This window comes from Scomber japonicus, chromosome 17 (genome assembly GCF_027409825.1).
Source record: "Scomber japonicus isolate fScoJap1 chromosome 17, fScoJap1.pri, whole genome shotgun sequence".
Taxonomy (NCBI): domain Eukaryota; kingdom Metazoa; phylum Chordata; class Actinopteri; order Scombriformes; family Scombridae; genus Scomber; species Scomber japonicus.
The window spans coordinates 17,020,077-17,046,680 of record NC_070594.1 but is presented as its reverse complement, the minus strand read 5'-3'; the positions used below and the strand labels follow the sequence as shown (position 1 = coordinate 17,046,680).

General features: G+C 39.2%; 1 protein-coding gene across 1 annotated transcript; it reads left to right on the top strand.

Moving 5' to 3' along the window:
* The first annotated feature begins 265 nt into the window (after positions 1–265).
* On the top strand, positions 266–26,604 carry kcnk2b (potassium channel, subfamily K, member 2b). Its single transcript, XM_053336683.1, has 6 exons — positions 266–469; positions 8,062–8,179; positions 17,503–17,663; positions 21,617–21,812; positions 23,405–23,547; positions 26,239–26,604. Exons 1-6 carry the CDS (start codon positions 281–283, stop codon positions 26,602–26,604), a joined length of 1,173 nt encoding a protein of 390 aa, XP_053192658.1. The 5' UTR covers positions 266–280.

Sequence of the window (26,604 nt, the reverse complement as noted above, 5' to 3'; positions counted from 1 at the left end):
TATCAGATCCTCTGAGCTGCAAGTTTCTTCATAGATAGATAGATAGCTAGCTAGATAGATAGATAGATAGATAGATAGATAGATAGATAGATAGATAGATAGATAGATAGATAGATAGATAGATAGATAGACATTAATCAGCTCCATCTTTGCAGTGGCTGCACCTGACCTTCTGGACCCGAGGTCTGCTGCCCACAACTCCAAACCTCGCCTGTCATTCTCGGCCAAACCAGTGGTGCTGAATTACCCTGATGATGAGTGTGACACCCGGACTACTGTCATGAGGTGGAAAAAAGTGTCAGCCATCTTCTTCTTGGTGGTGCTGTACCTCATCATTGGGGCGACTGTGTTCAAGGCACTGGAGCAGCCTCATGAGAGTCTCCAGAAACTGGCCATCCTTGAAGAAAAACTGAAATTTCTGAACACACACGACTGCGTTAACTCTTCTGAGCTGGAGGATCTGGTCAAGGTGGGTGAGAGCACCAACACCATACTAATTATTATATTCAAATTATTTCTCTAACACAGAACCTGATGACTCACAAATTTTATTCAAATGCTCCACATTGTGTGTCTGTGAGCAGATTTTCTGTGAATGTGATTTAAATATTCCACACAGAGAAGAAAAGAGAGCACAATACACATTGAGTTGAATATGTGGATAGTGGTATTTGGACAGCTTTATATTGTCTAACAGTGAACCTTGAGTATTGTTTCTCACTGTGGACACACTGACTATCACAGAGAAAGCTTTAGCCCTAGGGTATTTCTTTCAGTCTAAGCAACTGAAAAACTGTTTGTTTATACACATTCAGTCTTTACTGCAGCTATTTTACGGAGGCTATTTTAAGAGATTCCCATGTTGGGTTTTTAGATCTTACTGTAAACCATGGATGGATTGTGAGAGGTTAAGGCCCTGGGCACATATACACAAAAGCCTCACCCCTACTTGAGAGCACCCCATGGCCTCTCTCCACACATTCTCTTTCACATTTTACATCACTTTTAAGTGCTACTGTTGGTTGAAAACTTCACCTGAACCTGAACTTGCTTGCTCTGTTTGTCGTCAGATGCTGAGCAGGTAGCTTACTGTAGGTTTTTAGAGCTGCGGCCAAAAACAACACCATTAGAAAGGTGAGAGTGAACCAAATCAGTAAAGTTGCAGTCTGACAGCTAAACAATGAGCTGAAACTTGCAATTAAGACCGTAAAGTTGATGGGAGATGCAGATTGTTAGTTATACATTAGATTTTGATATATTGTTACAGACATTAAAAAGGTGCTGCTCAAAAGTCAATCATATTTATCTTACCTTATGTCAAAGGATTACTGTAGCCAAGGTATGTACTGTTGAGTTGTATGAAAAAAACTAATAAATAAATATGGGATCAGATGTTGAAGAAATGTTAATAACATTTTTTAACCTTAATGTATTTCTTGACCTGAGATGCGATATGTCTGTTAACATGTCTGCCTAGCTCTGTGCCGCTGGGTTGTATACTGATATACGATCACAGCAAAAGAAACCAGAACAGCAGGTGTAAATGCAAAGACCCATTGGTCAGTGCCAATATCCAGATAATGTATCAGATACAGATTACATAGGTGTAAATGGGGCCTATGACTCTTCTCATGTGGATTAGTAGATCTCACAACCACCAACCAAACTTGACAGGGTTGATGAATAGCATTTCCTCTTGGGGAATCAGGCCAGAATATTGAACCAGAACTCAAAGGTCTTTCAATCACAGGGGAAACCAATTTGTCTGCTGCTAATTTTGACCCCTTCACCATTTCCCTGATTTTGTCATATATATATATAGCACCAAAATACTTACTGCTTTCTTTTTATAGAGCAGGTAACACTAGAAGATATAAAAGAAGAAAATATATAAAAATATCCATATGCATAGTCTGCAACAATATCCAATCAGTTTGATTAATGAAGTTTGTTTGCAATTTAGAAGTTTCTTTATATCTTTCTCTACTTCCACATTTTAATTTACTTGTAAAACAAAAATCGCTGGTGTCCCATTTTTTGAGTAACAATGATATAAAACTTCCTGCTTCCTGACTGTATGACCAGCAGTGCAGTGCAGGCCTTTATTACAAGCTATCTCATTATCACCACAAAGCATCTCATTATAAGGGAGAAATGGTCAACACAAGATAAGAAAGATCTAATCATAACAAAATGTTTTCTTATAATAATGGGAAAAACCCTGAGTTTAAGACTACAGTTAGTGCTGCCAGTAGCTTTGGCTACTTGGAACTATGGAAACTCTTTCTTTTAGGGCTAAAAACTCATAATTAAATTGCTGTTTAGAAATATAGCATAGCAGGGAACTTTCATCAGTGAATAAGACTGGAAGTGAGATTTTCCACCATTCCACCATTGGTTTAGTTTCTGATTAATAGTAGATAAAGTGTCATGATGACAAAAAAGCAAGCTGTGTTGTTTTAATATGTGCCTCAAAGTTATAATGAAAAAAACTTTCCTGGCAACTTTCCTGAATTTCTGTGCAGACATTCATGGTCCCCAGAAGATGAATCCAATTAAATTTTTGACTTGGATCATCATCAACAAAATCACTTTTACAGTAATTTGACCAAATATCTGTAAAACAAGTGACTTTCCCTTCAACTTTAGCTGTACTTTATTTTTGGTTTTAACTAACCTGCTAAACTAACATGATCAACATTATAGCTGCTTTTTAGTGTAGCTTAAGCATATTCAGCTTTATGAACAAAAAACAAATATTGCAGCTTTAATTCGATATTTCCAACCATGTTTTAATCATAAGTACCATGCTGTAGGTTTAACATAGAGGTATCATTTATAAATCCTCTTCCAACCCTTGTGGTGTTATTATGAGTTACAGTGGCTTAAAAAAGCAAGAGTGGATAAAAGTGCAGTATTTCATTGTTGGTGGGACTAAACGTAATATATAGTATGCATGACTTTTGTATACAGCAATATATGATTTGAGAATGAAAATGCAAGCTAAAAAACATTTTGACCCTTTGCAATGCTCATGAATTGTGATTTAATATATGTTTCTGGCCGATGCCCTGTTGAAAACTCTTTTACCAGGACATTTTCTTCACACTCTTGGTATTCATTGAAATTTACACAAACCCTTTGATTATATAAAACCAACCCAAGCTGACATGGATTTATTATTGAATCGAGTCTAATGAGCTCTGCCAACCCATGTAAATGAGATCATTTTATGTAAGAGGATCTGATAACAGATGATGGTTATTTCAAATGCGGAGTCATTGTTCAAATATGGTTATGACACCTTCTGTCCTGAGATTAAATACTGATATATGTAACATTTTAAGGGTGTAGTTAATGAACTTGAGTCTCTGAACAAAAGTGTGCACAGAGATAACAACGCTGCCTTCACTTGACCAAAAGAAAAGGAAAATTAATAATTTTTTCAAATATGTGGTGTTGTTCAACATATGTTAATGCTGCCTATCCTTCTCCTTATTTTCATTATGCTTATCACCATTTCTCTTTACCTTTTGGAGCACTTAATTGGCATGGTGAAGCAGTAACTGAGATTATTACTGCAGCTTTCATTAGTGGAACAAACATTTGACTTGGTATAGATTAATTAAATTGGTGACATTAGAATTATTAAAATGAACAGTTGAGTCGATTTATTATTTATGTTTGAAATTCTGGACTTTATTTGGTGTATAATTATTAATGAAGAAATGTACAGTTACTGTTTAGTATTAGCCATCAATAGAGGTGCAATAGAGGTGTATTTTGGATTCCAACATGGTCAACAAAATGTGGTACAAACTATATTTTCTATCATGCCGTGGGCCTTAAGGATGTTGCTTTGCCATTCAACCATGTCTCTTGTATTGTATGACCCCTATTCTAATATTGTAACTTCTTGTCAGCCTTCTTTCATACTAAAGCCATAGAGAAGTGAGGTATAATTACACCACTGTTGTATAAAATGTCTTGTTAGCCAATTGAATGTTTGTTTTCAGGCAGTAGGACTCCAATTTGTCCACCACTGACCTTTCCACTGAATCATTCAGTGCTTGTTATGCTTTGTATACAGACATTAAAAGCTAACAGTTTAGTTTTGTGTGTGTTAGTAATGGATATCAGAGAAAAGCTGTAAAAGGTGCTGATTTAATTAGCAGCTCATAAATTTATGATTTCAGCTGCCCTGAAAAATTGGACAATTTGCCTGTTGTGAGCCAATTTCTGTGTATCTAAGTACCAGTAAAATCTGGCTCACTGTCTTTGGGTTTTTACCAGGTAACAGACCACAGTTCTGCCAATCATCTATTACACAAGTAGCTCCATGAGTCCAGAGCCCCTTAGGCAACAATGATTTATTGATACACAGGTGTATCCCCCAACTCACTTTTACTCAATTATGTATACATACACACACACACACACACACACACACACACACACACACACACACACACACACACACACACACACACATATATATTTTAGACTCCCACTGATCAAAAGCCAGTCAGCAGAGGATTGGGGAGAGATGTGCTCTCAAAGGGAGTAATTAAAAAAGTGGGCGATGTCAAAAAGCTCAGACAATTCAATCTCTCTGGGCCATTTGGCTCGGCTTATATACTGTCAGTGTGGTTTCCACATTACCCTGTCTTATCATTTCCCATGGCTGTGGTTAGTTTGCATGCAACAGAGTGCCAAAACAGTGAATTAATATAGCCGCTTTGGCTGTGAAACAAAGGGGCTGAATGTGTGGTTTGCTCAATAATGTTTTCACAGGCACAGTGGATGTATGAGTTTCCGGATTTTATCTTTGAACCCTCTCCTTTGTTGTAATTTGCACTTGGCACTCAACTATTCATTGGTTTGTCTTTGTACATTATGCTTGTACATTTGTATTCTTTGCATGTGTAAAATCAGATTTGTCTTTCTGGCTGATTAATTGTGGGTAGACTGTTTCAAGCTAACGGATATACTAGCAGTTTTTTGCCACACAAAAAACGGTGTTCATTGCAACTGTTAACAAAATGTTTTTAAAGATTGCCTGTCACAGTTAATATAGCAGACTTTTAGCATCACTTTAATATTTTCATATCCATGAGTTATGTACCTTGTCATGTGTGAGTTTAACTCCAATATCTCTCCTTTAAGTTCTGTTTTGGTCCCAACCAAGTCTTAAAAAAGATGAACTCCCTGTTGAAAAGTGATGTCTTCTGCTAAATGCTACTCTGTGTTCACCAGCTAGTCGCTAACTTTGTCTGTGTGCTGTTTGATGCTGGGCAGGTAGTATTTAGTGGGCTATTTTCAAAAACGACCTGCCAGTTGTTGCTACAGTAGAAACAGGGTTGTTGAGAGCTGTGGGACTGAACCAAAAGAGCAAAACAGCAGCTTACTAAAATACTTCCTTATGATTAGGAAAAGATCATTGTTATGGTTAATATTGGTGACTAGAGGCAAACTCCAGTCTTCTACATGAAAGTCTGAATTGGCAACACGTCCATTCCTGTAGAGGAACTGAATACTGACAAATTGTAAGGTGCAAAATCATCCAACGTGAACATTGATTTATATGTCAGCTTGAGTGGATAAGCAACACATAATTTCTATATTACAAGAACGTTCAACACATCAGAACAACCTTCGCTCCACCTTCTGACCTATCATGTCAAAACTGTGTCATAATTAATGGCTGTTCACACACTTGATCTTCACTGCCTTATTGAACACATTAGTGATGATGGGTTAATGAAAGCTTTCTCAGTTTCGCTTGCATAGTGCAGACTCAGGAAAAGCTCACAGTGCTAGTTCAGGAGGACCGTGGGTAGTACATCATTGCTGTAGCATTACACCTTTTTCCTGGAGGTTTATTGATATTCAATAGTGGATATACACAAAAAGAGAACTCCACTTATACAAGTCCCTATATGTATTACAGTAAAGGTGCACCACAAGAATGCAGCACTCTCTCAATTAGAAAAGAATTGCCATATATAGGTGGGGGGGATACTTCAGTCCAGTAAAGTATTCCTGTGCAATTTATTATCATCCGCTCTGTGTAGCTGTACTGGCTGTCCCCCTGAGGTCTCAAAGCTTTTCTCTATCATTTGTCTCAGTAATTATTCTGTATCTTGAGAAGCCACTTGGGCCAAGAAATCTTTTGTTTTACTGCAGCGAACTGCTCTGTGGTAGTCAGATTTTAAAAAGCTGGGCAATCCAGCATTCGGAGGAAATAACCGTTGTCTAAACCCTACACTCCATAGTTACGGTTGCTATGCCTGTCAAGCTTTCCACTCCAGCACAGCACTTATACAGTGATAACAAGGGCAGATTTAACTTTACCACTCAAATTCTTTGTCTTTTTGTTTTTTTAAAGAGGGATTTCAGATAGAGGTATGAACAAGTAGACACCCCTTAAACTCTTGAACCCTTTTAGCTGTTCAGGTCAACTTTGACCCATTTTTACATTTGAGAACAATTAAAAACACTAAACACGTAAAGTCACCCAGAATACACAAAAATGTATGTGCACTTTATTCTTTTTTACATAGAGGATGTTTTGGATTAAAGCTCATCTGTATTTATTCTAAAATTTAAAAAATGATGGTCTTCCCATTATTAAAATCATGATAGTGGTGAAGTTCTCATGTTTTTAGATGACATAATAATATAGAGGGATTGTGAATGTTTTCTCTTTATAAAAGGAATATACCCTCTCTGCTCTGTGAACTTGTATTTAAGCATTAATTGCCCATTTATTAATGATTAATGTTTAATAATAGCATTTAATATGAGTAAAAAATACATTTTTGGTTCATAAATTTGGTATAAAGAATATTATAAGGGAATACTGTGAAATGTCAGAATATGAACAGTCAGTAATTGTTCATTAGCACTTTTTGTAAGAGCCCCATGTGCACCGCTGTAACATGCAGAGAGATCAAATGGTTTATTGAACAGTCAGTTTAGTCAGGAGACCAGTGCATTAGGCAGTGATGAAGCATGTATGAGATGTTAAAGTACACACCCCATCATATCTGTATAGCATAGATGTACTATCTTTCAGTGTGTGGCTCTGAGCTTCACAGCTCCTTCTGTCTATCATGTCGTGTGTGTGAGGAGGTGCACAGAGATTTGTTTTCCCTGCAGCTGCTTCACTCCCCTCTCCTCTCCTGTCATATGAGTACAGCCCTGAGTGCAAAGACATGTTGCTGTTTTGTTTCCTGTGCAGTTGGCTTGTTAAACCTGGCTAAGACTATAAGACTCTTGTCAAACCTTGTACCCTCCCACCACACACATGCACACGCACGCACGCACACACACACACACACACACACACACACACACACACGCACATAAACACAGTCACACTTACTATACAGTCAACTGATCACCGGAGCAAGAGTGATCAGTGCCGTACAAACCCAGCTGGTTCTCACATCTTAAACGCACTCTTCTTCTGGGCCTGTCAAAAAGATGTATTTTGTAATCAGGAAAAATCCACAACTCTGATTTTTTTTATACAACCAAAAACATAGCTTCATAGATCAGTGCTCTGCTTTGAGTTGTGATGACACTGTGGGTTCATGTGTGGTTGTGGTTGACTTCTTTCTCCCTTGCAGATGAAGGCTGATTGCAGTACTGTAACTCCGGTGCTGTAGCTTATTTGTGACTCTTTTCTCATTCAAGGGGAGGCTGTGTGAGAGCTCAAACATTTCTGTTAATCCTCTCCCCTCTGCTCCCCAACTTTAATTTGGTTTATTGTGTCTTAAATAAATATCTTTTGTTAACCGTCTGTCATGCCATCTTGTCCAACACATCAATTAGCCTATATAATTAAAATCATAACAGGTTTTGCTCTTCTGTTGAGTACAGGACTTTAAAGTAGTTTGCAGCTCTTAATTGGTTTTGGATGGATGTTTACCTCAGCTGTCATCTGTTCCCCTAGAAAGTTGATGCACACTGCTAATTTTCCTATGTCCCTCAGACTCCAATTGAGAGAATGCATTATGTACTAACTTTTGGTTTTGTTTTTATTTTCTGCTCTAGCAAGTGGTTTTAGCAGTCCGAGGAGGTGTGAACCCATCAGGAAATTCATCCAATCAGATGAGCCTCTGGGACTTCAGTTCTTCATTTTTCTTTGCTGGAACTGTCATCACCACCATTGGTAAGAAGAGCTGATTCTCATTCTTTATCAGTTCAATCCTCACTATTTTCCAGACACTTGAAATGGCAAAATGGTTCAAATGTTCAAGAGGGCTTTATAAGCACAATCCACTTACCATTTTTCTGCATGCACAAAGCCAGAGGAGACACGATGCAATTCTGTAGACCATTTTGGCATGAAATTGCACTGGCACAGTAAAATTACACTTGCTAAACCAAAATGTCCATCAGCACTTTTTCCAGATTGTGCTTCATTGCACCAGGATTGCATTTAGGGTCCTGGTTATCAAAGTTGCAAAAGTTTGTGGATCACACTCTTTTCCTCCCCAACCTTGTAGCTACTTGCACTTGCTCTGACTTCACATTATCTTCAATAAAAGTTTAGCAACAGCATTGCTATCAATTCACAACATCAGGAATTAGATCTTTGACTTATATACATTAGTCTCTCTTGGATTCTCTTGTCTTTGCATTAGTCCATGAGAGTTGTCTAATAACAATAATTATAATGATAATAATAATAATTAAAACTGCAAGCAGTGATGAACGGGCCCTCGCGCCCCCATGCACCGCCTTGTACGCGCATGCCGGTGCATGCTGCAGTCACATGCAGACACAGCGGGTACGTAGACGTCTTGGCACCCGGGCTTGTAATGAATGTTGTGTGATGGGGCTAAGTCACATTGCATGTGTCCACTAGGTGGCGCTAGAGATCACCCACCAATTATATGTCATGTTGCAGTGTGTGATGTGGAGAGCACATCCTATAAATTTCATGTAAATAGGATAATGTTTGTCATGTGAGGCTGACTGCCTGTGTCCAGTAGGTGGCGCTGTGTATTTGACACAGTATTGATGCATAGATGTGTTCAGGGCGGGACCCTCTACATGTGTGATCAATTTGGTGTAGACGGGACAATGTCTGTAGGAGTTATAAGGACTTCCTGCTTCATGGCGAAGCATCGAAATTGTCTGCACAGCCACGCCCAACAGGAAGAAGTCATAAAAAAGCTTTTGATAACTTGTCATCTCCAATGTCTCAAGATGACTCTGTGTGAATTTGAAGTGGATGGGATGAAATCTCTAGGAGTAGTTCGTTCAAATATGAGGCGTGGAAATGACCAAAACACTCACCAAAATTGAGCATTTTTCCCAAGATGGCCGACTTCCTGTTGGTCTTAGGGTATGGGTCCAAATGGCGTTTTTGTGCGTCTGGAGATGATACATAAACCTACCGAATTTCATTCTTCTATGTCAATGGGGAAGTCTGAGGTTCAATTTTGAAATATTCAAGGGGGCGCTATTGAGCCATTTAGTCACGGCCATCCCATTGAAGTATATAGGATGTGAAATGACCCCACTCCAGACGTGTGTGTTGAGTTTCGTTACCGTGGAGGCATCCTTTGCCTCTGAAAACTGTAATCGTATTTCATGGCGTTGAATGCGTTGTCATGGCAACAGTATTTGATGATGGGTCACGAGTTGCAGAATGTAGCATCACCAAGGTCTTATGTCTCAGCTGAGTCAATTTCAGGTGGAAATACTTAAGATTATGGGAGTAATTAGTGAAAGAATGAAGCAAGTGACTTCCTGTTGCCAGTAGGGGGCGCTATGACTGTCACTAAATATGAGACTGTACATGTGTTCAGACGGGGACACTGAACAAGCATATTAAATTTGGAAAAGCTCAGACCATGTGGAGTCAAGTTATGAGGGTTTGAATTTTCATGGCGAAGGATCGAAATTCGCCACGTCACCACGGCAACCAGGAATGACGAGGGAAAAAGCTTTTGATAAGTATTCATCTCCAATGTCTCAAGATGATCCTGTGTGAATTTGAAGTGGGTGGGATGAAGATTATGGGAGTAATTAGTGAAAGAATGAAGCAAGTGACTTCCTGTTGCCAGTAGGGGGCGCTATGACTGTCACTAAATACGAGACTGTACATGTGTTCAGAGCAGGACCCTGAACAGGCATCTGAAATTTGGAAAAGCTCAGACAATGTGGAGTCAAGTTATGAGGGTTTGAAATTTCATGGCGAAGCATCGAAATTCGCCGCATCACCACGGCAACCAGGAATGACGGGGGGAAAAACCTTTTGATAACTTTTCATCTCCAATGTCTCAAGATGACTCTGTGTGAATTTGAAGTGGAATGGAAGAAAACTCTAGGAGTAGTGCGTTCAAATATGATGCCACAATTTGCATTAAAATCAATATTTGATTCAAAATGGCTGACTTCCTGTTGGTGTTAGGGTATGTGTCCAAGAGACTTTTTGGTGCGTCTTGACATGTTGAACATGTGTACCAAGTTTCGTTTCTCTATATCAATCTGTCACGAGGGGCTCGCTTTTATTGATTTTGCAGGTGGCGCTAGAGAGCCATTTTGGCACGCCCATTTGTGCAAACCATAAAATATCGAAATTTTCGCCGGGTCTGGCTTGCGTGCAAACTTTGGTGAGTTTCGGGGCACGTTCAGGGGGGCAAAAAGGCCGTCGTCGTGCAAGAAAAAGAAAAATAATAATAATTAAAACTGCAAGCAGTGATGAACGGGCCCTCGCGCCCCCACGCACCGCCTTGTACGCGCATGTCGGTGCATGCTGCAGTCACATGGCAGACTCAGCGGGCACGTAGACGTCTTGGCACCGGGGCTTGTAATGAACACTGTGTGATGGGGCTAAGTCACATTGCATGTGTCCACTAGGTGGCGCTAGAGATCACCCACCAATTACCTGTCATGTTGCAGTGTGTGATGTGGAGAACACATCCTGTAAATTTCATATAAATCGGATAATGTTTGTCATATGAGGCTGACTTCCTGTGGCCAGTAGGTGGCGCTGTGTATATGAAGCAGTATTGATGCATAGATGTATTCAGGGCGGGACCCTCTACATGCGTGAGCAATTTGGTGTAGGTGGGACAATGTCTGTAGGAGTTATAAGGACTTCCTGCTTCATGGCGAAGCATCGAAATTGTTTGCACAGCCACGCCCAACAGGAAGAAGTCATAAAAAAGCTTTTGATAACTTGTCATCTCCAATGTCTCAAGCTGACTCTGTGTGAATTTGAAGTGGATGGGATGAAATCTCTAGGACTAGTTTGTTCAAATATGAGGCCTGGAAATGACCACAAAACTCACCAAAATTGAGCATTTTTCCCAAGATGGCCGACTTCCTGTTGGATTTAGGGTATGGGTCCAAATGGCGTTTTTGTGCGTCTGGAGATGATACATAAACCTACCGAATTTCATTCTTCTATGTCAATCGGGAAGTCTGAGGTTCAATTATGAAATATTCAAGGGGGCGCTATTGAGCCATTTAGTCACGGCCATCCCATTGAAGTATATAGGATGTGAAATGACCCCACTCCAGACGTGTGTGTTGAGTTTCGTTACCATGGAGGCATCCTTTGCCTCTGAAAACTGTAATCGTATTTCATGGCGTTGAATGCGTTGTCATGGCAACAGTATTTGATGATGGGTCATGAGTTGCAGAATGTAGCATCACCAAGGTCTTATGTCTCAGCTGAGTCAATTTCAGGTGTAAATACTTAAGATTATGGGAGTAATTAGTGAAAGAATGAAGCAAGTGACTTCCTGTTGCCAGTAGGGGGCGCTATGACTGTCACTAAATATGAGACTGTACATGTGTTCAGACGGGGACACTGTACAAGCATATTAAATTTGGAAAAGCTCAGACCATGTGGAGTCAAGTTATGAGGGTTTGAATTTTCATGGCGAAGGATCGAAATTCACCACGTCACCACGGCAACCAGGAATGACGAGGGAAAAAGCTTTTGATAACTTTTCATCTCCAATGTCTCAAGATGATCCTGTGTGAATTTGAAGTGGATGGGATGAAGATTATGGGAGTAATTAGTGAATGAATGAAGCAAGTGACTTCCTGTTGCCAGTAGGGGGCGCTATGACTGTCACTAAATATGAGACTGTACATGTGTTCAGAGCAGGACCCTGAACAGGCATCTGAAATTTGGAAAAGCTCAGACAATGTGGAGTCAAGTTATGAGGGTTTGAAATTTCATGGCGAAGCATCGAAATTCGCCGCATCACCACGGCAACCAGGAATGACGGGGGAAAAAGCCTTTGATAACTTGTCATCTCCAATGTCTCAAGATGACTCTGTGTGAATTTGAAGTGGATGGAAAGAAAACTGTAGGAGTAGTGCGTTCAAATATGATGCCACAATTTGCATTAAAATCAATATTTTGATTCAAAATGGCCGACTTCCTGTTGGTGTTAGGGTATGTGTCCAAGAGACTTTTTGGTGCGTCTTGACATGTTGAACATGTGTACCAAGTTTCGTTTCTCTATGTCAATCTGTCACGAGGGGCTCGCTTTTATTGATTTTGTAGGGGGCGCTAGAGAGCCACTTTGGCACGCCCATTTGTGCAAACCATAAAATATCGAAATTTTCGCCGGGTCTGGCTTGCGTGCAAACTTTGGTGAGTTTCAGGGCACGTTCAGGGGGGCAAAAAGGCCGTCGTCGGGAGAGAAAAAAAATAATAATAATAATAATAATCATGGCAAAAACAATAGGGCTTCGCGCTGGTCAGCGCTCGGGCCCTAATAATACATTCATTTTATAGAGCACTTTTAACAAAACTCAAAGATGCTTAACAGAGTCTGTGTCTATGTTGAAATAGGTTTGTGCCTCATTTGCAACTTTTGTCTGCAGCTAACAAATATAATAATAGCATGTTGTGATGTATGAGTTAGATAATTGTGACTATCTCAGATGGCGGGGTACATGTACTGACCTTTGGTGCTATATACTTAATGCTGCTGTACTGCTTGGAATAATTTCATTTGTTGTGGTGTTTTTGTGTTTCATGGATGTTGCAGCACTGTGATGTATTTTTCTCCAACACTGATTAAATGAAAAAGAATTGCTAAGCAGTCTGATGCAAAATGAGAGGACTGTGGTTTTAAGGGCCCATGCTCATTTGCTCTTGTCTGCCCACTTAGTTCCTGCTGTATAATCAGCGAGCTGTCATCTGTCTCAGACTGTAGCACATTCACACAGCCAGAGTCTATAACCTGCTTCCTTTTCCATCATGTTTTTAACACCATCACTCTCTCTCTCTGTGTCACTTCCAGCTGTAAGAGCTTACTAATCAGAAAAAAGGAGCAGCTCACACACGTGTACACACGCACACATGCACACAGGCACACAGGCACAGCTAGTCTGACAGCTCATCTGGCAAATCTTGACAGATCAGTGCATCTATTCAGCAGGCTGTGCTGGACTCCATTTTACATTTCTAGTGTCCTGTTAGGGCTCATTGTCTACCAGAAAATAGGTGAGCTTGTCTATCAGATTAATGGTTATCACACTGTAGGAAGATAAACATTTTGTCATGAAATTGCACTAACCCTAACCCAAACTACTCCATACGCTTCTCTAAAAATCTCTGCACTGCACCAGCCTTGTGCCGACACTTCTTATTACCACAGCAACAGCACACAGAGACATTGATCTTATCAGGCTCATCCAAACAGACCTTAAAATATCAAGCTCCATTTCACATCTCTAAGATCCTGTTAGAGCTCATTCCTGTATCACAAAATGTTACAACTTGGAAATAAGTTTACTTTTCCCTCTGGTACAGTAAGAAAATATGTGTGCATTTTTATCAGATTAAAGGTGACCTTGTGTAGAGAGAGAATAAAATCTGCACTGTAGGTTTTCCTCTTGCTCTCCTGAGATATAGTATGTTCATGTTTTTCGCTCCAGTGATGCAGCAAAGTCGAGCTTTCTCTTTATAAAAGGAGGGTATACTGAAGTTTGACTCGAAGACATACAACTGTTGTCTCAGGAAATGAGCCATGAATGATTGCTGAAGCAAAGAGAAGGAAAGCTTTGTGGATTTAATTTTGTTTTGAGTGGGCCCAACTAAGGCCATGCTGTGTGCATATTTAAGCAATTTAAAATAGTTGTCATTGATCACAAAATCATTAGCAAAAAGAGAGAAAAGCACAGGCGAAAGAATACAGCCTTGTTGGCAGCCTGTAATCACAGTGAGCACATCTGACATGCCCCCATTGACACATACCCTCTGAGGGCAGCAGGACAGAACATCTCTGATCAAGAGAATTAAACTTATATCAATGTTAAGATTGCTTAACCGTCTAAGAAGAAGAAATGTCTTCATGGAATTAAAAGCGGAGCTAAAGTCCACAAATAAGACCCTGACATATCCTTTAGGATGCATCAGATGTTTTGTGACAGTGTTAAGTAGAGTTTGCACAGCATAATCTGTTCCTCTGTCACTCCTATAAGCAAACTGAAGAGGGTCCAGCATGCTGTGCACAGAGGTGGTCAAGTAAGCAGCCAGAACTCTCTCCATTGTTTTACACAGTATTGAGGTTATAGCAATTGGCCGGAAATCATTAGGTGTATTTGCCCCACAGCTTCTTTGGCACAGGCCTTATTGTTGAGCATTTCCACATTATAGGCACAGTGCTTGTGTCAAAAAGATACTGGAACAGTAGCAAAGACAACTTTTAGCTTTTTTAAGAAGATGGGCTTTCAGACCGTCTGGGCCAGTGGTCTTATTTGGTTTCAGTCTGAGAAGACAGCCACATGGTTATTATATATAGAGTCACATTCTGTTCTGTCATCTACAGTGTCAAATCTGCAGTAGAAATCATTTAGTTCATTTAAGAAAGATTCACTGCTAATAACAGGAGTGATGGCTTTTTTACTGGCTCTTCCCATTAATACAGTATGTATGTATGTTTAAATCCTCCCATGCTTGGCTAACATTTCCAGTTAATTTTTGTAATTTAGTTTTGCCTTACAGATTTCCCCCCTTAGCTGTCTCCTTTTTTCACACAGTAATTTGGCATTACCAGAGCAAAAACAACCTTTCTTTCATTAAGACAGATACCTTATTATTTAGGAATATTTTCACAGTTTTTGTGTCAGACACAATGTCTTCACAGAATTGGATGTAAGATGTATAGTATCTGTGAGAGTTCATCAGCATCATCCCTAGATGGTATTTTAGGTGTACTGTACTACCATCAGTGGTTTCTAGCGTAAACAGCACATAATTGCTATACTGTCTGTTGGCAATCATAATAATTTCACCTGATTGGTACAATATGTTCTGTGGTCATGCCGCTATTGCAAAGAAATCATTTCAAAGAAACCCACCGTGTCAATGGCCAGCCCATTAAGAGTTATTATTAACAGTATTACAGTAAAGTCCAGAGAAAGAAAACAATAACACATTAAAGTTTGCTTGTATTCTCCTGACTTCACGGCTTGATTCAGGGCTGGTGAGAGAATAAAAATTCACAGATTTTGTTCATCTTTAATTGGATGTGGAGTATTGAGGCAAATCTTTTCCATCCTTGTATTCATCTATTGCATATACTTCACCCAGGAAATGTACTGAAACAGCTCTTCTCTTTGTTGCCTCTCCCACCTCTTTCTTCTCCTCTCATGGGAGAAGAAGATATGTATTATTTCCCCTTCTGGGACTCCCCACTCATGTCTCTCTGACATTTATATTTCTGCTGAAAATCATATAGAAAATAGATCAAAGCAAAACTCCAGTGCTGGGTGTTTTAAAGACATTTTTTATTATTCTTTGTGACAACTTCGGGTCAATTTCAACTCTGCTCTGTTTTCAGCAGAGCGAAGGGATCCTTCTCCTTTATAACTAAAATGTGTATGTATCTGTTTGGTGTGAACATACCATAAAACTTTAACTTGGTGGCAGAATTATTCAGATTATTTATGTAATGATGTTAAAAATACTATTATACTGTTACAAGGAAAAGTCCAACACACAAAAATGTACTTACATAGGGTAAAAGTACAGAATTATGATCATGGCAAAATCTCTGACATGTTACTTCATGTGAACATTGTGTAACTCAGCGTTGAACCATTCAGTACTGTCATGAATGAGGTGATTGCAGTGACTCATTATAAAGTGAAAATAAAGTGGAAAAGTGAATTACTATTCATGAAGGCAATGCTGCAGTCAAATGTGAAACTAATTGAATGACTTATTGGTTTTTGACTGGATTGATGTTTAACTTTAAGTGTCCAGGAACAGCTGAATGTGTTTAAAAGCTGAATCTTTTTAGAAAATGCTCTTGAATGCTGGAATACTCATTTTTAATACTAATCTCATATATTTTTACATATTTTCCACAATAAAATTAAACAGTGACAGCGCCCATGTGTTGGTCTGTATAAGCAAGTTTACTTATGTTTATAAAAACATGTTTTGCAGTATTATTGATATGCAATTTGAATCCAATGGCAATATTGTTGCTCATGCTCTCTTCAAACTGATCCTACCCTTTACAAACTGACTGTTAGAATGAATGTTACAACAAGGTGACAGCATTTGCTAATAAATACCAATGTCTATCCGAGTTCATGACATTAATACTGTTTGAGTAATCCCAATTGAACTTGTTTTTCATGCCTGATATTATGATAGAATATGAATATGAACTGAGAAAATAAACAAGAATGAATTTGTTTAATTCAGGGGGAAAAAAGAAGTGAGTGCTGCTTCTGCACCCAGAGGTATTAAAAACCAATCAGGCATACTGCCCCCCACTGAACTACGGTAATCATCAAATTAGTGAAACCTGACATTCTTTCTTACTGTTAGTGCCACCCTACTCCCAAGTGAGGCTTGAAAGTAATTAGAAGGCACCCTGCAGCTCCTATTCTGAGAGAGATGATTGCATTAATAAAGAAAAATGGGTGTAGTTCATGAAACCTTAAATAGTGAAACTCGTATATTGTTGAATGCATGGATCCAGGGATTATGGGATTTTAGATGCAGAGGGGTTTTGTTTACCCAGAGTGTGGACTTCTACTGTACAAACCTCCTCTGCTTTTCTAGTTATACATGATGATTGTTGGTTTGGAGAGAAGATGAAAAGCAGTGAACCTGTGAAAGTGTGTAACTGTGTCTTTTTTTACCATTCATTTCATATTTGTCATTTTTCATTTGTGTAGAGGTTGCTCGAGGACAGAGGGTGTGAATTATAAACGCTTCTTGCGAGTCAGTGCCTTTTCATTTCTCTTTCTCACAGTAGCAATTTCTCAAATCTCAGAGCATCATCTGTCTTCAGTGATAGTCATAGCACAGTTAAACTTTATGAAAAGTTTTCTTTTTGTAATGTCATTTTGTATCTTCTTCCAGCTTTGATGCAGATATGATGTACATTTAAGATGCAGTATGTACAACAAATAATAGTTGATAGATATTGATCTAAACCCTGCCTCCTGAACTAATTGATTTGATTATCTGTGTCTCCTCTCTGTCAGGATTTGGGAACATCTCTCCTCACACAGAGGGTGGGCGGATCTTCTGCATAATATATGCTCTGCTGGGGATTCCTCTATTTGGATTCTTATTGGCTGGTGTTGGAGACCAGCTGGGGACCATTTTTGGGAAGGGCATCGCCAAAGTAGAGAAGATGATTGTGGTGAGTTTGTTTTATTCACATGAGGATGTTAATGGTTAATGGTAATCATTTGTATATTTGTGCAATGTGCCATTTTGTTGAATCACATGGATGACTTAATTATCCAGCAGCTGCAAAATGATTTCGCTGAGCTGTTCTTGTAAAGCTCTCCAATATCTAAGTGTCTGGCTGTAAACACTATAGCGGAAGATTCACATACACAAGTACAAGATTGTTTTTTGCGTCCTCTCCAGCCTGTGTGAAAGGAGTCAATGCAGTTTTTGGGTTGCCATGCCAACAGACTCCTGGACAGCAGTCTAAAATGTAGTTTGTTTCAGTATTGAAAGCTCAGATCAGAAAATTACAGTTGTTTTTAGATTAATGTATATATTTAATTTCAATCAGGACAGACACCTGAATGGAGAAAAGGTAATGTTTATTAAAAAAGAGATAAAAAATGATCATCATATAAATCTTTGGCACTTAGACTCCACAGGGACCTCATCCCTGAACAGTCGCAAGATAGATGGAGGCTCCCCATGGAGTTCAGATACTGAAGTTAGAGGTGGTTAATGACATCTGATGAGACTGGTAGCCGATGAAGTGATGAGACGAATGATCCTGTGAAGACTGGGTAGAGAAGGGGAGGTGGAGGGATCCGCATAACAGCTGCATGAGAGGCATATTTAAAAAGGCAGCAACCAGATGATAGGCTAACAGTGAAGTTGTGTTGCTGTGCTATTGGATAGATGTGACCATTTAATGAAAAGCTGATACTCAATCAATGCCCCCAGGCGATGACAGCTAGGAAATAGACTTGCGTGAGAGATGAGAATGACATGATGGGATGAGAAATAAAACTTCAGGCCTAGGCATACATCAAAAAAGTCTTCCTGACTGAACTTTTGCTGAGCTCTATTGGTTAGTACGTTTCTTTGTTTGTTTATGGTAGTGAAATAAGCTAGCAGCAAACACAGATCGATACATCACTCTGAAATAATGATGGTAGGAATATTTACCACAGTGCAAGTCACACATGGACTTGTTAAGCCCTCTGGCCAGAAATACACATGCTCGCAAGGACAACTGTTGCAGTTGTTCAAAAACAGTTATAAGGCACCATTACTTATGTTAGACATAGAGAATATAAAACTGGTTGATGGTCAGTCATTAGGTTTCTCCTGGAAACTCAAATGACTGCCGTGAAAAACCACAGCAGTCAAACAGGTCGATATCTGTCAGGAACAATGACTGTAAAGGAGTTTACACACCCACACCAGGTTAAATGCACTGAACTGGTAGATTCTATTTTCACAGTGTAAAAATTATTATCTGTTGGGTTTTGGCCCTTTACCACCTCTGCTTATTGTGAACTGTATAATTTATTAAATGGATTGTGCAAAAAATGGATGGCTGGAGGGATAATAATAAGTTAGCATTCAGATAGTTCAGAAAGATTCAACACAATGTGCCTCACAAAACAATGAAAAGCCAGCCATGAAAAAGGCATTCACTCGATGCTCTTAGTGGAAATATAAAATACAAGTGAGTAAAATTCATAAAGATATATTTTAAAAAACTAAAAGAGTTGTTTAAACACTGAAAACTTGCAAATACTATTACATTTAAGATCCTAGATAAAGGCAAAATGAATAGCTGCTATGTTACATAGTCCTGATGTGAGGAGCAGGTAATTTAAGAGTCAATTGAACACAGATCTGTCGAAAATCGTTAATGGATTAGTGAAATCTGCTGCAAAGCCAATAACATTAGCACCTGAGTTTCAGTAAATCAGCATGGTATTCAAAGATATAAGAATTCAAAATGATTTGGCTTTAAGATGAACAAAAAAGCACTCATGGTACAGTAGCAGTCACATAGCCTTTATCTTTATATGACTGTGAACTGGTTAAAATTAGGAGATGAGTTGCTTTTGACATCTGCCAGCACTTGTCACTTGCCTTGCCTAAGGAGTCAGCTTACTCAGAGCTCCAGTGTGAGGACAGAGTTGTGAGTTAAATCATATTTTAACAGTTCAGACTGCTTGCGGGTGGTGTCATTTGTACTGTCAAGTATCACAGTCCTGATGCTTCTTCAGTAATTTTGTTTGACTGTATCTGTAATTCAAAGGAAGCAGTATGTTTCAGCTGCCTCTACATCCCTGATGAGGTAGTCCCAGGTGACCCACATATCCAGAGACAGGGTTGGAAAGACTGCATTGTGACAGAGCAAAGCAACCAGCAATTTAGGAATGCAGGGCAGCCTTTGATCAGACTCAGAGTCAGTGGGCTTCAGAGATGAGACAGGCTTCCATCAGTGGTCATAAAGGACAATAGGAGGTAATGTCAGCACTTTACTGTATATTAAATTTGTTTTCTCCAATTATGTTTAAATGGGAAAAAGAAATGCTTCCTGGTCACGTTCCAAGGAACTGTTTTTTTTTTTTGGGGGGGGGGGGGTATTTGCTTATTGTTTAAAATATCTATAGCAGGTTTGTGACAAGAGGCTCAATCAGAGCTGAGATGTTTTACCAAGGCAGTAGCAATGATGTCTTTTAATAATGATAGAGATCTTTTAATTGTTACAAAAGCTATTTTTTTTTCTAATTGTTTGATGTTCTTTGTGGCTGCATGTAACTGTGTTTTCAATTTGCACAGCCATGAATGTATAAGGATGAAAACCATCCTGTTACATTCCAGTAAGATGCAGATAATATTTGAAATCAGACATTATCTGATTTAAGTACAATAATTCTGAATTCACTAACAACAGCAATTTTTCAGTAAACAGATTCCGAGAAAAAATAAACACTGTTAGGTGGCAGCAACAAGTAAACCATGGTTTTGTTTCATTCCTGGCTGTGTGATCTCTCTCCTATAGGGGAAGAGGAGAGAGGTCAGCATCTGATTCAAACTATAGAAATATATGTACTGTAACAACCGCTGAGGTGTCTGCTGTGCAGTGAAGATGTTAGCCTGAGAGACCACCTCAGATTCACCAGCCCCTTTAGAATACTTGAAGGTCCTGTAAGACTCACTGATTTAAACTGTACACTACTGTACACTTCTGTACTGTAGTCCACTGCATCACTTAGTGACGTAAAGATGTTAGACATCATCACAGAAGCAGTGATCCAAGATCTGCCTGCACTTTATGATTCCACTTAGAGGCACTTAGCACTGGGCTTACATAACTGGAAGGGAAGAGGGCATGATAAACTATGTACCAGCTTAAAGCAGTTGCTGCAAGTGGAAATGCAGCACTGAAAACAGCAGCATACAGAATATACACTAATGTACTGTAACAGTGATGCAAAAGAGGGGCCCCAGGACTCACTTGAAATTACAATCCTCCTAGTTGCAGTTGGGAGCACAGACTGTAACTGTAATGAATCAATTATGATATCTGCTACTATGAATGCATGTGAAAAATTAAGTCATGTGAGGCCATGTGAGGCATATCAATTGATGTGACACCTCACCCCCAGTTTGAGTGGGCATGCCAGTAAGAAGTTATGCCACATGAGTGCTGCAGCCTGATGTTTCAGATGTGACAAAAACAGCAAACGTTTTCATGGAAGGAGGTCGAAGGAAGTGAGTCATCAAAATGTCGAGTAAGCAATATAAATAAATAAAAGCCTGTGGGGAATCAGGGAGCGGGGGAAATGGCAGCATGCTTGCAAGTGTTCATTTCATTCACAGTGATGATTTTACATAAGAAAGGTCTTGTGCTACAAGAAAGCACTTATTCCTGGAAAAAATTATCATGTTGGCCAGAAAACACAAAAGAGCGGATGACAGAGCTTTCAGTGTCACTAATTGCACTGCACAATAACACAAAACCATTAACCCAACTCAAATTCAGGCAAATTCCTCCTGAGTGTTTCAATCTCACTCCAGCTAACTGAAAAATGTATTTTCTGTTGCCGAAATTCACATCTTTTCTTCCTGTCAACATTTATTTTCCCCCTACAGAAGGGGAAAGTCAGCCAAACGAAGATCCGTGTCATCTCCACGCTGCTCTTCATCCTGTTCGGGTGTCTTATCTTTGTAGCCTTGCCAGCAGTCATCTTCAAGCACATCGAGGGCTGGAGCACGCTGGAGTCCATCTACTTTGTCGTCATCACCCTATCCACGATTGGCTTCGGAGACTTTGTTGCTGGTGAAAAAGGTCATTTGATTTTCATTTGTATTTATGGGCTGTCTTTGGTTTTTATAGGCGACAGCCAGAATCAGTGCATCTTTATTCAACTTATTGTGCAGCCAGTCTAACTCAACAGATGGGCATCGTAGCAATAAGCCTGTCGTTGGCCAGCTATTGCACTTTGCGCTTCACATTTTGATACATATTCTTTTCTAATGCATGTGAAGTTTAGCTTTCCCATCTGTTAAATAAAAAGTCGACATACCCATAACTGCCAACAAACGCAGATGGTTATTATTTACTCATAAATCTTAATAGCACAACAACACACATAAGACATTACTGTGTATACTGTATATATGAGTGTGTACTGTATATGCATGTGTGTGAGAGAAAAAGAGTGTAACCATGTGTGCATATTAGGTGAATGTGTGTTTGTGTAAGCAGGTGGGATTAGCTTGATTTGACCTGCGTGACACACAACAAGAGAGAGGCAGATGGGAAAAATCACAAACACTTAGCCGCTAGATTAAATTTCCCTGAGCAAGCCTAATGATTATAGATTAGATTACGCCACCTGTGCCAACCCCAGTGGTTAAAGTAAACTAATCAGCCTCGACTGCTGTTAGTTAAACTGGTGCTGTAATGGGTGGTTATGTAACTGCACGGTGAGCAGAATGAATGTACTGCTTCATCCTGGTTGATATGTTATGGTACTGTATAGACCATGATAGGTGTTCAGAAGCTATTTAAAAGTTCTGAAGATAATGTTTACCTGAGTCCCTTATATCTAACACTTTATGTCATGTTGATTTGTGGTGAAACTAGTGTATGTAACTTTTGCTGAACACTGCCCACCAAGTCCATAACTGACATGTATGTGATAAAGGTAAACGTCCAAACATACTGTAGCAGTAAAACAGATGAGTCATCAAGTCTTTTCTGCTAAAGCCATCTAAAGCCTTCTATTATAGAGATACATCTATCTACACAAAATCTAACATTTATAATAGTATTTATCTACTGCATAAATGACTTTCTTTTTTTTAAATTTCCCTGTTATAGTATTAACATGACACACAAAAATCACATATATTAATAGCAACATCCTGCAGTTGATTTTCATGTACCAAAGAAAAACAAATAATTGCTGCAAACCACACACTGTATGTAGTTCCTGAATGGAAGACACAGATTATAAGGACAATATAAAAGCTACTTACACATGTTTAGTGTTTTACTGACCAGAGATTTTATCCACAAAACATTTTAAACATAGTCTGATCGAAGATTGCTCTATAAATATTATACTTTACTCATGAATTTACAGGAAAAGACAACAATCTCTTAATATTCATCCTATCTATTAAATGACTATGACAGAAAGACATGACCACTCTCTCAGTTGAAGACCAGAGCTCCAAAGTTGTACATGTCTGAAAGTTTAGGACCTGTTTAAAGTATCACAGACTGAATTAGGCCCTCTTAAACTAAAATAAAATCAATGCTACTTGTTTTGTTCTTCCTTGCAGAATGATACAGTTGGGTAAGTAAGACATATAACCCAGGATGATGTAACAGAGTTGTGTAACCCACTTGATGTTGGTTTTGCTCTGCAGTTGGTTTAGAGAGTCCAGAGTATCTTAACTACTACAAGCCGGTGGTGTGGTTCTGGATCCTGGTGGGCTTGGCTTACTTTGCTGCAGTTCTCAGTATGATCGGAGACTGGTTCCGGGTCATCTCCAAGAAAACTAAAGAGGAGGTAAGAGGATGTTGGCAGTGAGAATGACACATTAGAGTTAGAGCAGATGCAGGAGGTAATGGTTGAAAAACAGAAAATGTACCTTGGAGGTTCACAGTTGTTGGTTCAAAGATAGAGAGGATTTTAGAAGTCAGCAATTGGCTTAGTGTAACTTTATGTTCAGTTGCTGCCGGTTGGTTCAGATCCAGCTATGCATTAAAAGAATAGATTGAGATTTTTCCCCAAGACCAAAGTTTTTCACCTGAAAATTGTTGTCCCCAACTAACCTAACATTCAGTGACTTACTTTTATACATTAAGCACAAGTTAGCTGTGCTTTGCCCACAAAATGGCAAGTGGTGAGTGATTGCTACATTATTGAACAGCTTCTCAAGAGGCAATCTCTGTCAGTCCCACAAGTCTCAAAATGTGTCACAGCTGAAGAAGCAATTCTAAAGATAAAATAGATTTTGACCACAAATTGTACCTGTGATATGCTTGATGAGCCTCTCAGAACTCTCTCCGATAATGCAGTATCTTCTTCCTGTCTTGACGTGATTAGTTGTAACATTGGGAGTAATGGAGCACACCCTACTGGAGTGGTAATGATTGTGATTGTGTGAGAGAGTGAAAAAAGAGACTTTAAGAGAGAAGATCAAAGCCAATTCTGACAGTGGAAAGGTGGTTTCAGAATCGGTCTGATGATTCCACAATTCATTGTTTTAGAGCATAGTGAGGTCTTTAAAGTAGCACTACAGCCTGTCAACATTTTGCATTTATGGAAGATAAAGATACTTAAGCTGCAGGGGTAAGATGTTCCTTTTTTGTAAAACATCAATAACAACTACCTGCATGAACTACTGTTACAGCTATTTGTGCTGAGCTCTTCACATCTCGAACCAGCAATGGATATAATGCTGTAGGCAGATAGATATTTACAGTTAATTCACAAATGTCATCACATTAATCTCCCCTCCCAGTAAAAGAGTAATACCTCACAATGTTTTAGTTCACGCCTCGAGCCATAAATCTGAGGTTTTGAATCTCCATCTTGGTTGTGCCCTGTGGTGTAAATACTACCCTACACAAGATTTGGATTAAATTTTTGGTGTTTCCTGTGACTGCTGCTGAGTAATAAGATACCCTACTCTTCTGGCGGGTGCGATATTTACATGAGAAATGGAAGTAAAGAACCACACATCAGCACACTCAGACATACACACATAAGGAAACACAGGAGGGAGTAGGAGGAAGCACGTACTCAAGTGTGTGTGTGTGTGTGTGTGTGTGTGTGTGCTCTAGTGTGTGTGAGACGTGAGTGCACAAGCTATAAATTTTGACTTAAGCGCTCTGGAGTCAATAAGCACACCTCATAGTATAATAAATAAATAAGCAGCCCAGAGAGGACTACAGTGATGCATTATGAAGATGATATCAATGCTGTTTTTGCTCCTCTTGCATGGGCAATAAACAAAAACTTGGTACCAACCAGATTCAGTATATAGTCTCCAGAAACTAGGCCTTTTAATCAGACACTGTCCACACAATTGTGCTTTTTAGAAAAAAATGGAGAAGTGATGGTTGGGTAAGGTGTAAACATGTCTGCACCCTGTCACATCTGTATTACCTCTTCAGCAATAGCTGTCCTCCCACTGTGCACATCACAGTCACAACAAAAAACTACTTATATATTCCAATATTTATACCCATGTGAGAGTCAAACTTCATTTGACAGCACATGTTGATTTCACAAATTAAATACTGTAAGTAAAAATTGTTAAATCCAGAAGGGAATAGCTAACACCTAGTTTTTTGAAAAACGAAATCATGAGCTATATTAATAACTTGAGAACAGACTGCTAGACATTTTGTTAATGAACCAGTTTAACATCTAATCATTAGCTTGTACCTACTTGTGAATCTGCATACTGAACACTTCCTTAGGTAATTCTTCTTGATGAACTCTGATTCAAATGCTAAAACCAGTGTGTTTGTGTTCTATTTTAGTTGTTTTGTCAATATCCACAACTGCATTTGGATTCTATGATGAATTAATGTTTATTGCAAATGATAGATGAGGATTATGAGGCCCTTTCATGAGCTTCACTAATTGGAGCGCAGCCAAGACATGAAAGAAAGCTGGAGGCAAGGGCTGTTAAACAATAGTCTGACCACATTAATGATCATGGCATTTATGTTCACAAGAATGAACTCAATTAGTTATTGGTCAGCTGGTCACATTTATGTGGTCTTTTCTATTAACCTATATTGTCTGAGACCAATTAATATATTTAAAAGGAATTTACATAGCTATTGTGCATGTATGATATGACAACAAGAAAACCCCACACACATTAAAATCTTGCACTATACATGGACAACACCATGTTTTGACCACATATGGTCTTTCTCACGTAAATCCCACCAGTATATAAGCATATTTGTGGTCCAGATGTTGTCATGTGCTAAATATAGAAAAGGAATTGGGAAGAAGTGTAACATAAGTGTTACTAAAAAGCCTCCTGGTGATTAACATTTACTGAGCAATTTTCTAAAATGTGTACGTTTTTCATTTCTAGGAGGATGTTGATTTATAATTATTTGTTGAAATTTACTGAAGCTAAATTATTCTAACTACACATGCAAATGTGTCAACATGGGGATGATTGTGTTTGCTCACCTGCAGGCATCAATCTTCGGTCTCTCTCTGCAGGTTGGGGAGTTTCGGGCGCACGCAGCTGAGTGGACAGCAAATGTGTCAGCAGAGTTCAAAGAGACCCGGCGGCGGCTCAGCGTTGACATCTATGACAAGTTCCAGCGTGCAGCATCTATCAAGCGCAAGCTGTCATCCGAGCTGGGCATTAACATGTCCATCAACCAAGAAATGACCCCTGGCAAGAGAACACTGTCGGTCAACCTGTGCGAGGACAGAGAGGTTTACCCCAACTTGACTCTCTCCCTCAGTCCTGTCTCGGGGGCCCTTTCCAGGAATGGCAGCCTCTACCTAAACGGTCTGAGCCCAGACTATGCTGACCAGCGGGAGATTGCTATCATTGAAAATCTCAAATGTGGAAACTGA

Excerpts from the sequence above, each read along its gene's own strand:
- kcnk2b (XM_053336683.1), top strand. The coding sequence starts at position 281 with ATGAGGTGGAAAAAAGTGTCAGCCATCTTCTTCTTGGTGGTGCTGTAC. Across the intron at positions 8,180-17,502 it reads AACTGTCATCACCACCATTG|GATTTGGGAACATCTCTCCT; the intron begins GTAAGAAGAGCT and ends CCTCTCTGTCAG. Across the intron at positions 23,548-26,238 it reads CCAAGAAAACTAAAGAGGAG|GTTGGGGAGTTTCGGGCGCA; the intron begins GTAAGAGGATGT and ends CTCTCTCTGCAG.